The following is a 14663-nucleotide window of genomic DNA, read 5'->3' as shown; positions in this document are numbered from 1 at the left end:
GATTCACACATTTTTCACAGTTTCGCAAATATTTTTGCAGTTTTGGAATTTTTTTTGTACCCCAAAGGCCTGCGAATCACCTCCTAAACAGATTTTTGTATTACATTTTTTTTAATTTCCGTCACCCCACGACGTTTTTTTTAATCAAACCTTGTATTTGATGGTAGCTAAGCTGCATGAATCCATATCCGTGGCAAAATAATCCTGTTGGGTTTTTTTTATGTTTAAATGGTTTTTTTTAGCAGACTTAAAGGGGTGGTTTATCTTTAAGTTAACTTTTTGTATGTTATAGAATGACTAATAATCAGCAACTTTCCAAATGGTCATTATTTTTTTTTTTTATAGTTTTTTAAGTATTGGTCTAAAAAATGATTTCTTTAATGTTATTGCTACTTTTTCTTACTTATCTTTCTATTCAGGCCTCTCCTATTCATATTCCAGCTCCTTAATCAAACCAGTACATGGTTGCTAGGGGAATTTGGACCCTAGCAATCCAACTGGTGAAACTGCAAACTGGAGAGCTGCTGAATAAAAAGCTAAATAACTCAAAAACCACAAATAATAAAAAATGAAAACCAATTGCAAATTGTCTCAGAATTAGTGATGGCCGAATAAATTCGGCAGACTCGAATTCGCAGTGAATTTCCGCTATTTGCTCCCGGCGAATATATTGACTTCAATGCTTTTTGCAAATTTTTCGACATTTCATAAATTTACCCGATAAATTTGCGAAACGCAACAAATTCGCCCATCACTACTCAGAATGTCAATCTTTACCTCAAACGAATTAAAAGGATAAAAAGTCGTTTAGGGCTCTTACAGATGAGCGTTTTTAGCTGCGTTCTGGTTTCATGCGTTCAGCCGCAGGAGTAGAGGCACTGAATTCTTTTCAGTTGGGGCTGTACTCCACAGACGCATGTAAGTGCCGAACACAGGTTGGGACGCAGCATGTTGCATTTTTCCTGCGTTCGGCGCTTACATGCGTCTGTGTGAGTACAGCCCAACTGAAAAGAATTCAGTGCGTCCACTCCTGCGCTACCCTGCGGCTGAATGTATGAAACCAGAACGCAGGGGAGAGCAGCTAAAAACGTTTGTCTTTAAGAGCCCTTAAAGCACGGTGATCTAAATTACAGAAACATCCCTTTTCTGGAAAATCCCAGGTCCTGAGCTTCTGGATAGTAGGTTGCATACCCCTATAACCTAATATAACACAGGTTGTGCTACAATGTGACTTGATCATTAGGAATACATTAGGGATCAGTAAATGGATATTATATTTAATGCGGAGAATCATGAACCAACTGTCCATTCACAAGTGTCCTGTATCCTCCCCACTCCCACGTGAGCCAGGCCTGAGCAGCATCACTGGGCATTGCTTGTTTAATGCCTCCCTCCTTTGTCAATAAACTGGATGAATCAGCCGTGTGGGCAGAGAAGACTGACAGTTGATCCTCTTGTCACTAACTGGCAGACATAGGGGGTGTTAGTGATTAGTGCATTGTTCTGCTCTCTCTCTCGTGTAGATTAAACCTCTGCCAGAGAATGGAATGGGCTATGGAATGACATCAGTGCTGCGAGCTGACATGAGAGGCTGCCTCTTCCCCCTGTAATCCACTCTATACTGGGCTGTAATGCTCTCATGTCTAATACCGGACAGGTGGAGACCAGCTCTGGAACCTGACTGATGCTATATTGGGACAGGCTTATTCTATGCATGGATCTGCTTCATAATTCAAGCTAAAAAAAGCCTGCTAAAGGTCCCCCCCCAGCAATACATTTACTGGCTGCATAGCTAACTGGCATTTAATTAAAATGCGCACTGCATGGCTGCCTAGAAACCACTGCAGTTTGCAGGATGTATCTAATTAATTAAGGAATTAACGCTGCATTAAGTGTTGTTTTTGTTTTAGTTTCATAGGCCCACAGTCAAGCCTGATAGTGAGTACATTGAACAAAGTATAGATTTCTCCCCCCCCCACGCGGGATCCAGATCATACCTTCCAACATTTAAAGGGGAAGGCCTTTTTTTAAGTATCTTAAAGGAAAACTATACCCCTCAAACGATGTAGGTCTCTATAAAAAGATATTGAATAAAACAGCTCAGATTTAAAACCCTGCTTCATGTAAATAAACCATTTTCATAATAATATACTTTATTAGCATTATTTGCAATTGGGTAATCATAAATAGAAAATTGGCATTTAAAAAAAACAAGGGCCGCCCCCTGGGTTCGTATGATTCACAGTGCATGCAAACAAACCATACATGTTAGATCACATGAGCCAATTAACAGACAGAGTTGTGTCTTTTGCTTCCACACTTCTTCCTGTTACAGTTCCTGCTGCAGTATTTCTGGTCAGGTGATCTCTTCCTGTTACAGTTAGAGCTGCAGTATTTCTGGTCAGGTGATCTCTTCCTGTTACAGTTAGAGCTGCAGTATTTCTGGTCAGGTGATCTCTGAGGCAGCACACAGACCATAACGAAATGTTCGCTCAAGGCAAGAGATGTAAAAGGGCAATATTTACTTAAATATATATTCCAGTTTGGTAAGATTCTTTAAAGGAGACATATAGGAGAAATGAAAAAACCCTAATTTTGTAGGCAATTATGAGTAATATATGGTGTTGCTTTTAAATGGTGCTAAAAATTAATATTATCTTTAAAAATAGCCCCTTTATTGGAGCTCCCTATAGATGTTCTCTGGTCCCTGTCTGTGTTTCAAATGAGGGGCGGGCGTGTCCTAACAGTCCCTGCCAGAAGCACAGTAGGAGGGGGACAGCCAATCAAAGCCCTGCAGTCACACAAGCACAGAGAGACTTCTGTTCCCTATCAGGTCCTGCTAGTTGCTGATTGGTTCCTGTCATACAGTTCAGTGAGCTGAGTGCACAGCCTGGGAATTCAGGGAGCAGGAAGTGGAAGAGAAGGGAGGGATCATTAGGGTTTTTGCAGAAATATTCAATAAATCAACCTGAAACACTACTTTTTAAGCACAATTCTTCTATATCTAAATGAGTATAATGCACTAGTACGTTCTTATTTTTTGCACACTATGTCTCCTTTAATATGCCACTTAATTTGATATAAACTATCTGTTGCTTAAAGGAGAAACAAACCCCTTATTAAAAAAAACCCTACCCCCCCAACCCAAATAGACACCCCTCCCCCCAGCCTAGCTGCTACCCCGGGCAAATGCCCCTAACTTTTTACTTACAGATTCAGTGATCGGAGTTCACGGCAGCCATCTTACGGGTCTTCAGTAATCTGAGAATGGGACCGTAATTTCCCGGTTTGCAACAACGCGCATGCGCCGAAATGGACGGAAATTGCCAAATCACTGAAAGACACGAAGATCTGGAAGATGGCTGCCATGAACTCCGATCCTTGAATCTGCATAGAGGGGTAAGTAAAAAATTAGGGGCAGCTAGGTTGGGGGGGAGGAGGGATGGGGGTCTATGTGGAGTAGGGGGTAGGGTTTTTTTTAATAAGGGGTTTGTTTCTCCTTTAAATATTCATTTTGGGGGTAAAGTTTTCCTTTAATGCACAAAATGTCTCAATGTTCTTAATATATTGATAATGGGTTGAGTGCAGAGGATCAGTTGTCTTTGTCTATAAGAATTTCATGGTCACAGCCTCATTACACCCCCGCCTAATGATTTCAAATTTAATGGAACATGGAACATTTTCTTGCCATGTGACACATGAAATTGGCACTGTATTTATGCTGCCATGTGTTCTGTGGGTATTATATATGGAATTAGCATAATATTCTGCCATGTGTTTCTGGGGTATTATATATGCAGTTGGCTATACTATATGCTTCCAGTCGTGTGTTCTGGGATATTATTTGGGTGTCCATATTAGAGCACCCACAAGGGACCCCTAAAATGTTTTTCACCCTGTTGATTCTAAAGGCAAAGGAGGAGCAGGAGCATCTTAAATCAACTGCCTTCTTCCTAAATGGCTACCAATGGCAGACTGGGCCAGTGGACATTTGGGAAAAAACCCTGTGGGCCCCACCTTCTACCTTCTACCGTTGTTCCCTCTTGTCCTCCCTCCTCCATCGCTCCCCAATGCTGCCCTCCCCTGATCACAGCAAAAGTAAGTTTAAGGACGTTGCACATGGAGAGGTTGGCAGTGGGTAAGCGCATGGGCAAGGGGGCCCCGGGATAGCAGCCCCAGTGAGCCTTGCACACCCCAGTCCTTCCCTGCCCCCTGCAGTGTCACAAGCTTTTATTAGTAGTGATGGGGGCGAATTTCTCCCACTTCACTTCGCCGAAAAACTCACAAATCTCTCGTGATATTCTCAAAATCGCAAAAAAATAGTGAAAAATGTGTGAAATGCAAAAATTGATGCCCGCGTCAATTTTGAAGCCTGCATTAAAGTCAATGGGTGTCCGAATAGTTTTGACGTGCTGGGATTTTGATGCGAACAACTTTTCAGATGCGCTTCCAAAATTTTTCGACTCTGGGGAATTTTCGCAGGCGTTTCGCAAATTTATCCACCGAGGCGAAACACAGGAAGTTTGTCCTAATTTGCACAAGGTGAATTTATTCGCCCATCCCTATTCATGAGTCCTGAGATATTATTTAACACTCTGTACTGTAATACTCTGTATTAATGTATACCTCAAACAAAGCTGTCTGGATAACATCCTCAATGGACCGGAATGGTTCTAGCCAGACCCAGGGGGGAAGTTCAGGACCAGACTCAGTTTGAGTAAGTGATTTTAGTCAAATCCAAGAGTGACTCATTGTGGACAGGAATCATATACAGGTATGGGATCTTTTATCCAGACACCCGTTATCCAGAAAGCTCCGAATTATGGAAAGGCCATTTCTCATAGACTCCATTATAAGCAAATAATTCTTTTTTAAAAATTATTTTTATTTCTCTGTAATAATAAAACAGTATCTTGTACTTGATCCCAACTAAGATATAATTAATCCTTATTGGAAGCAAAACCATCCTATTGAGTTTAATTAATGTTAATGTTAATTAATGTTAATATTATATTTTAGTGGACAAAGTATGGAGATCAATACCTCTTATCCAGAAAACTCCAGGTCTCAGGCATCTTGGATAACAGGTCTCAAAGCTGTATCCCTAGTGGAGAGGATCATATAGGAAGATGAGTATATGGACCCAACAATAACGTTCCCCACTGCAGTTAAGAGATCATGTCAACTATTCTAAATAAACATAAAAATGCCTTTAATAAATGCAGCAGTCCATTGCCCAGCAAGCTAATTCCTTTATTGAGCGCCATGTTTATATATTAATCTTCAAAATGACCAATTGGAATTGTTTGCATAGAGTAGGCTAAGCCGATTGCTGATGTATAACAGACAAATGCATGGGTACAATACAGTAGCAAGATTTCTGCTTTGTGGGACAGTCTATCCAGTAACAACAAGTGGAACTCAGGGTGTGATTTGTCATAGGGTTGACTTGGAACAGTCTCAAAACATACATCACTGCTACAGACTTAATTGAACAGAAGAAGACATCACATCACTTAGTGTTTTTGGCCTTGAGGATGTCTCATATCCCTCTAATAAGTACAGACTCAAATCTGAAGGATGTACAGTATGTATGTATATATGTATATTTTGATTTGATAAGCGCTCCTTGAGGCCAAAGCATTGTACAGCAGAACATTAAATTAGCAGAAGAAACAGGAGGTTATTGCAATAATACGTACAAATAAGTATAAAAATACAATACACATTGATATAAAGTATAGTTACAATACATATGCAGTGCTTATTGTCAAGGAGACAAAAGGATGCAGGTCCCTGCCCTGTAGAGCTTACAATCTAAATGGGTGGGTAATTTACAGACAGAAGGATATTAAAGGCTGTAGGTTACAGTGGGTGACACTGCCATATAAGTGTCAGTTCCCAAGAGGGAGCCTTTTAGTTTAGTTCTGAAGACATTGAGGGAGGATTCTCTCTAGAGAAATTCAGGAATGTCATTCCAAATATAAGGAGCAGCAAGACATAAGGGTTTGATGTGTGAAACAGCAGTAGTATTGGGGGGTGTAACCAAGCGGTTGTTCTGAGAGGGGTGAAGGTTTCGGGCAGGAACATATAGAGAGACAAGAGATGAGATGTAGTGAGGTGCAGAGGAATGAAGGGCTTTAACGGTTATGAGGAGTTTGTAAGTTATTCTTTGTTTTATAGGAAGCCATGATAAGGACTTCAGCAGGAGAGGGGCCTGTGCCCTTTTGGATAGCGATGGTCGAATTTCGCGAAAAAGTGAAAAAATTCGCGAAACGGCGCCGGCGTCTCATTTTTGACGCCGGCGCCCGTTTTTGACGCTGGCACCTGTTTTTGACGCCGGCATCCATTTTTTCAAAAAAAAAATTTTGACGCCGGCGAATTTTTGCCGTGAATTTTCGTGGGCGTTTTGCGAATTTATTCGCTGGCAGCGAATCACGCAAATTCGCCGCGAATTCGCGCCTGACGAATAAATTCGCCCATCACTACTTTTGGGTGAGAGGAGGATAATTCTGGCAGCAGTAGTTAATACAGACTGTTGAGGGGAGAGGTGGGAGTTAGAGAGGCCACGGTAGAAGGTTACAGTAATCTGGTCAGGATCAGATGAGAGCATGTATTAGCGTCTTGGCTGTAGCAGGTGAAAGAAAGGGACAGATTTTGCCAATATTGTGTAAGAAAAAGGGAGAAGTTTTGACAGTGGTGTTAATATGATCAGAGAAAGAGAGAGAGGAGTCAGATTTCCCCCAGACAGCGTGCTGAGGTGACAGGGTTAATGAGCACGCCATCAATAGAGATAGTAAATCCGGGAGTAGGAACAGGCTTCGCTGGAAAGATGATTAGTTAAATTTTTGTTAGGTTGAGCTTGAGTTGGCGCTAGTTCATCCAGTTGGAGATTGCTAGGATTGGGAAACTGTTGGTTGTTCCAAAACAAGCTGACAACCTTTACTAGCAGTAACTGCTTTATTCCTGACGAGCCCTTATCTTAGCTTCGCAACAGCAGCCCAGAACATACTGAGCATGTGCAGTGCCACTGACACTCCTCACAAAATGCAAGGTGATCACCCCCTGTGCACAACTTTATAAGCATTGATCATTACTGTTACCTTTAGACCAGTGCAGGAAGTTCAGAATTTGAAATAGGGGTTAGTTTTCCTTTAAGTGCCAATATTATTTAAATAAATCGAGCTGTATAGTGTCAATAATCTCAAGAGAATACACCGGCATGGAATAAAAGGAAAGAGCAACAATGATCACAAAGCTTAGATCTCTGACAGAGGAACACGGAGACTTTGTAGTTGAGAAAACTCATGTAGTCAACTTCAAAGAACTAGTTTGGTGCTCATTCTACACCTCCATGACCCAGACTCAGTGAAGCCAGATAATTGTAAGCTCTGCAGCGGATATTCCTGAGTATCATTTTGTCAGAAATGGAATGCATAGATTGTGCAACAACTTCTTATTCTTCTTATCATCTATCTATCTATCTATCTATCTATCATCTATCTATCAATCTATCTATCTATTATCTGTCTGTCTGTCTATCTATCTATCTATCTATCTATCTATCTATCTATCTATCTATCTATCTATCTATCATCTGTCTGTCTGTCTGTCTGTCTGTCTGTCTGTCTGTCTGTCTGTCTATCTATCTATCTATCTATCTATCTATCTATCTATCTATCTGTCTGTCTGTCTGTCTGTCTGTCTGTCTGTCTATCATCTCTCTCTCTCTCTCTCTCTCTCTCTCTCTCTCTCTCTCTCTCTCTCTCTCTCTCTCTCTATTATCACCTATCTCTATCTATCTGTCTATCTATCTATCTATCTATCTATCTATCTATCTATCTGTCTGTCTGTCTGTCTGTCTGTCTGTCTGTCTGTCTGTCTGTCTGTCTGTCTGTCTATCTATCTATCTATCATCATATTCATCTATATATATCATGTATCTATGTATCCATCCATACAAATCATGTATAATATATAAAGCTGTTCTTATTCACATATTAGAATACTGTATCTGAAATAGACAGATTCATACTTAATTACTTTTTAAAGTAATGGCCACTATATGATGATATAATCCATATGCCATAGCCATCCAGATCTCAAAAAGAAATTTCTATAATAGCCCAGACAGTATTTTCTATTGTTCCAAAAAGGTAGAAACTGAGGAATTTGCCTTGGGAGACAAAAAGGCTCTCATCCATCTGACAGGGCTGCAAACATCGTTATAATGTTATTGTTCCTAGCATCCTCTTAAATTACACAGGGGCAGATTTATCAAGGGTCGAAGTGAATTCAAAGTAATTTTTCGACCATCAAATAGGATACTACGACTTCAAATTTACTTTGAATTCGATTCAAAGTAAAAATCTTTCAAATATTCGACCATTCGATAATTGAAGTACTGTTTCTTTAAAAAAAAAGTTGACTTCAATAGTTCGCCAAATTAAACCTGTCGAAGTGCTATGTTAGCCTATGGGGACCTTCTAATGCAAGTTTTTTGTAGTCAAAGTAAAATCATTCGATCAATCACTGAAATAGTTTGATTCAAACGATTTTACTTCGACCGCAAAACAGTCAAATTCGGTAAAAACCGTCAACTTCGATAATTGAAGTCGAAGCATGGCCATTCGATGGTCGAATTTCGAAGTATATTTCACTTCGAAATTTGACCTTTGATAAATCTGCCCCTTAATCTCTTTGTCTCCTTTACCTGCACAACAGCAGGTATCATTAAAACTCTGCCCTAACAAACACTGGGGCAACTCATACCTGTAAATAAAAATGATAATACACTGAAAAATAATTGTCTACCAACACACACAGCCTCTGGCTTTAATGCCTATTTATGAGAACATAAATTAATAAAAATTAATAAAATACCATCATATAAAGGAACTATTAGTACTCTGAAACCTTGATGTTACATGTCCTTTAATGCAAAAAAAAGAAAAGGTTTTTCATGACTTTGTAATTTGCTGTAAACATAATAATCTGATTATGTTTAGCTGAATGTTTTTGGAATACTTCATGCCTTATTTTAAAATAAGAGTAATAGTAATAGTAATAAGAGTAATAGAAGCTATTATGATGTTTTGTGACCAAAATTTATATTGGTTGGGAACTCTGAGTATCACTCATATTATAAGGGATAATGTACCCCCTACTGTAAATAATAAGGATATTAGAAGTCACTTAGGGGTTGTTCTGTGACCATATAAAGGCACAAGGCTGCAGGCTGAGTTATACAGGGAACTCTAAGTATCACTCATGTATTATAAGGGATAATGTACCCCCTACTGTAAATGATAAGGATATTAGAAGTCACTGAGGGGTTGTTCTGTGACCATATAAAGGCACAAGGCTGCAGGCTGAGTTATACAGGGAACTCTGAGTATCACAAATGTAATATAAGGGATAATGTACCCCCTACTGTAAATGATAAGGATATTAGCAGTCACTGAGGGGTTCTGTGACCATATAAAGGCACAAGGCTGCAGGCTGAGTTATACAATACTCTGAGTATTTGTATAAGAGAATAGGACATGTGCCATTGTAAAATAATGTCCTATTATAAAGATACCTGTAGCTAGAATCTCAACCATAAATCAGGGCAGGACTGCTGCTTACAATGGGGATCAGATAGGATCTGTGCAGCCACTGGGACAGAATGCTCTGTTATACAGATAGCTAGAATCTCAGCTGCCATAAAGCAGGACAGGACTGCTGCTTACAATGGGGATCAGATAGGATCTGTGCAGCCACTGGGACAGAATGCTCTGTTATACAGATAGCTAGAATCTCAGCTGCCATAAAGCAGGACAGGACTGCTGCTTACAATGGGGATCAGATAGGATCTGTGCAGCCACTGGGACAGAATGCTCTGTTATACAGATAGCTAGAATCTCAGCTGCCATAAAGCAGGGCAGGACTGCTGCTTACAATGGGGATCAGATATCGGAAACCTTCCCATCTTTATTATACTTTCTTATGTGAGAACTTTCCATTCTGTGTCTCTGCAGCCTGGAATGTGAACTTCTCTCTGCTGTCCTGGGTTTCACTCGTCAACTCTTTGCCTGACTGCCGGAATACAGGAATCAGCATCACTGGGAAACACGCTGTTATATTCCTTCTAATAAATATTGTGGAGCCCTGTTCCGATTTTTTTCAGTACAGAAAAGCCCAGCCTTCATTAACACTGTATGTTCCCTTTAACCCCAGTGATGTCTATAACATTTCAGAATATCACCCACCAGGGCACAGCAGGGCACTTGAAAGCTGCAAAAATTATTTCTGCAAATGCCCCATCATTTTGCTGCTGGTGAATGCGTTAAATAGCAGTTCAGCACCTCGGACAGCAACAGCTTCTCAGCACTTAGGACCCAGCAGCACCGCCAGTTCTTGCTCATCACTAAGCCCCTCCCACTAAGGCTGGCTACATACTGACTTGGCTGGGTGCAGGCAAAGCCATGAGCCTCACTCCCCTTTCTGCTCTCAGTGCATGAACAGCTCACAGACAAGGAGCCTAGAGAAATCACACACACACACACAGCTTTAGACTAGAGCCTGAATTCACAGCCAGAGGGAGGAGAGCAGCAATGGATTATCACTAGAACTGATCAATTGAAGCAGCAGAGAAGTTCTTCCCTACAGCAGAAGTGATGAGCTGGAGCTGATGAACCTCAAGGAAATCTGCACGTCCCCATCTCTCATCTGACACAACAGGGATTGCTGGAAGTTTAATGAATGGTGACAGCTGCTCACTCAAGTCCTTGACCAGGATGGGATTTAGGCAATCTTCTCCTGCTGATTTTCAGCGACCTGTGATGGATTTGGCTTCTGCAAGTCAAGCAACAATCCAATCATCTGGTCAGTAACTGTAAATATGTATATACCCTGCCGTATAGGATCGCTCTAGCGCTGCATATAACTTTTCCTTGCATTATTCTCTATAACATATATGGGATATATGATAAGGAATGGAATTATTGCGATATTTCCCAGCTCCTCTTATTACTTAATGACCTTAAGAAAGACCTTGATCGCTTCTGGAGCACTTAAGGTGCTTGCAATTTATACCAAGGTCAATGATATAAACACGGTTTGTCCTTAATCAAGTTATTGCCTGCATGATTCTTATTTTAACGTGGCAGCTGCCATGATCCCAATTTGGCAAAAGGCAAGGATAGTCGTTCCCGACCTGCAACCTTGGGTTTCCAAAGCTGCTTTGGAGATCCTGAAGATGTGATGTTGCTTTCTAAATTACAAGCGGACACTCGATTGCCCTTTAGGAGATTCCAGAGGACAGTTTTTAAATATGAATGGACTTAATGTCTGCTGCCTGCGTGCTTTCGACCCTGCAAGTGTTTGGGGGAAATGAAACGCTGTACGAAGATTCATGAATCAAATGTCAACGTGTTGCAGAGAACAAAAGAGAAGAAACTCAGAGCAAAGCACAAGACCGTGAGCAGCCAATCAGGTTGGCTGATAAAATGACCACAGATGTATTTCAGTAAACTTCAAAGAAGAAAACAGCAAGAAATCTACAGATCAACCATGGAGTTGTCTGAGGTGAGGTGCTCCAGTGCCACTGATGAACTTTACACCATCAACAAGACCCCGACCATTAACAGTGGCACGAGACCTAAGAGACTTCTCTGGCAGACTGCTGTGAGACATATCACGGAGCAGAGGTTTATTACCGAACAAAGCAGCGCCAAAACCCTTTCTTCAGATGATTCCTATACACACCATGCCAACAGGCAATCTATAGGCAAACTTACTGGTGGGGACAGGCATAACAATGGGGGCACTAAAGTCTTCCCAGAGAGGACAAGCAGCGACTTGGGCTTCCTTCATTTAGATTGTGCCCCTAGCAATTCAGATTTCTTTTTGAACTGGGGCTACACCTACAGAGGAGTCATTTTCCCAACACTGAGAAATTCCTTTAAATCTAGAGATCTGGAGAGACTCTATCAGCGATATTTTCTGGGCCAACGGAGAAAATCTGAAGTGGTCATGAACATTCTTGATGTTTTGACCAAACTCACTTTACTGATTCTTCATCTCACCTTGGCCTCTGCTCCCATGGACCCAATCAAAGGCATTCTGCTGGGGTTCTTTACTGGAATTGAAGTGGTGATATGTGCCTTAGTAGTTGTCAGGAAGGACACCACATCCTATACCTATCTCCAGCTCAGTGGTGTTGTGACCTGGATAGCCATGGCCACTCAGATACTAGCAGCAGGGCTCGGATATGGCCTTTTAGGGGACGGTATTGGTTATGTACTCTTCACACTTTTTGCTACCTACAGCATGCTTCCATTGCCCCTGACCTGGGCTATCTTGGCTGGATTGGTCACCTCCCTTCTACAAATTGTGATGCAGTTGGTAATACCAAGGCTTGCAGTAACTTCCATAAACCAGGTACCTCTCATGCTTAAGATATGGTGTTCCTAATGTCTTGTAAAGTTATCTCTCTGCACACACATCTGTTTTACTATCCCTCTACTGAAACATAGGGGTTCTTTCTGAACTCTTCCCTCACACACAGAATAGCAGATTTGTCTTGCACGAAATAGATTAGCAGGACTTTTATCAATGACTCGCAGGAATCTCAGGATACTGATGGAAATTGTCCACCCGCTCCTTTATCTTAGTGCCAGACCAAAGTCTTTATGTCATTTTGTGCAGCGGGATTCCAAATGCCTTCTGTGGGGAGACTGATTTTTACTCATATTAATCACATACTGTACTGTAGCTCTTAATTCCATTTGATGTGTTTTTTCCCATGACAACCCTAAATACATACTTTGTCTTTTATCTATCATCTATCTATCTATCTATCTATCTATCTATCTATCTATCTAGCTATCTATCTATCAATCTATCTATCTATCTATCTATATATATATATCTTCTATATAGCTTCTATCTATCTATCTATCTATACCGCTATCAAAATCTATTTATGTCTGTCTTTCATGTGTCTACTTTTTTGCCAATCTACCCATATCTGTCCATTAAGAGTACCTATTTACTACTTATCCTCTATCTGCAAGATCCATAACATCACACACACACACGGAGTATAAAGATCATTGTGTTGCAACTGCTGTTCCCATGATGCTGAATTCTATAGCTGGTAAATGAATAGATAGGGATGATTGGTAATAATTACTCTCTTGCCCTGAATTCCTTGTCGGATCCACCAGTCTATGGATGATGAATGGGCGCTCTCCAGTATTTTGTGGTGCTGAACGCATTGTATTGTTTTCTTACTATAAACAAATCCTCGTCTGGGCTCCCTCTACTGGTGCATGCAATGCTGTTATAGTAAACATTCCCTCTTCTAAATAGAGATAAAGGCAAGAAACTTGTGCTGGGCGTCCATATGAGGCTTCTATACCCCGCTCATTCTTGAGATTCCTACATTCTTGCTGAGTGTTTTCACCTAAGCTGTGCAAGGCCTTCGCTAGTAAACACTCCATTAGCAAAACAATGGATCATTAAAAGCTTGGCTTATTGATAGTGCCCATACTGTGAGTACATTCACATAATCTGTGCAATAATTACATGTTACAATCTCCCTGGTGATTTTACAGTAACTAAACTAAATGTTTGAATGTTTCCGACGGGAGCAGGCGACAAAGGAATGACGTTCAGTGAGCAGCGCTGAATGGTGAAGTCAGAAAAGGATAAATTCAATAATACCGTACGTTCAAGAATGATTCTGCTGAATTAGTGAAAGCGGTGCAGGCAGCAGTGCCGGATACATTTACTGTACAGGAAAAATGTTCTTATGAATCGATTTATGCATAGGGCTTAAGGTAAAGTTATCACTGAATGAAGGAAACATTTACAGTCTTTAATGCTTGATTTGGCTGTGGCATTAATCATTCTGGTAACTAGCACAGGTATGGGATCCGTTATTCGGAAACCTGTTATCCAGAAAGCTCTGAATTTTGTAAAGGCTATCTCCCATATACTCCATTATAATCAAATAATCCAGATTTTTAAAAATGACTTTCCTTTTCTCTGTAATAATAAAACAGTAGCTTGTACTTTATCCCAACTAAGATATAATTAATCCTTATTGGAAGCAAAACCAGCCTATTGTGTTTATGTAATGTTTAAATTATTTTCTAATAGACTTAAGGGATGAGGATCCAAATTATGGAAAGATCCGATATCCAGAAAACCCCAGGTCCGAAGCACTCTGGATAACAGGTCCCATACCTGTACTATAATGGAAATGCCTTTTTGTGAGTGTGTTTTATATACAGTGCCTAATCTATACTGTATTCATTCCATGTTTATAGTCTGATATGAATGCGTATTTATTGATGTTTAGAGTATTTGTCATTTCAGAGATAAGGGAAAATCATTGTGCCAGGGAAGGCAACTATTAAGCTAGGACAGAGGGCTAGAGGGCATCAGAGGGGCCCATATAATGGGCAATATGTGCCAACTGCTCATGCTTTTACTCAATTCATGGCAGATCATCAGCCACTGGTGGGTGCTGGAAGTTCATCCCCAATTAATAATATTAAATAAGATTCCAGAAACTCAAAGCCTTTGCCACTGAGGATACCCTATAAAAACACAGGGCATTAATGGGAAGGTTTACCTTTCAATCAATTTCTGAATGCCCTAGAAAATAT

The 14663-nt window shown here is 40.5% G+C and overlaps 1 protein-coding gene across 1 annotated transcript in view; it reads left to right on the top strand.

Annotated features, from left to right (window-relative positions):
• Positions 1 to 10455: 10455 nt before the first annotated feature.
• The window catches only part of adcy8.L (adenylate cyclase 8 (brain) L homeolog), a 189580-nt gene continuing 185372 nt past the window's right edge, over positions 10456 to 14663 (top strand). The window contains exon 1 of the mRNA XM_018268263.2: positions 10456 to 12426. Coding sequence (XP_018123752.1) covers positions 11503 to 12426 — 924 coding nt within the window. The 5' untranslated portion in view covers positions 10456 to 11502. The remainder of the gene's footprint in view (positions 12427 to 14663) is intronic.

Source organism: Xenopus laevis, chromosome 6L, assembly GCF_017654675.1.
Source record: "Xenopus laevis strain J_2021 chromosome 6L, Xenopus_laevis_v10.1, whole genome shotgun sequence".
In the NCBI taxonomy this organism is placed as follows: Eukaryota; Metazoa; Chordata; class Amphibia; order Anura; family Pipidae; genus Xenopus; species Xenopus laevis.
The sequence above is the reverse complement of the archived record's forward strand: the minus strand, read 5'-3'. Positions and strand labels throughout refer to the sequence as shown.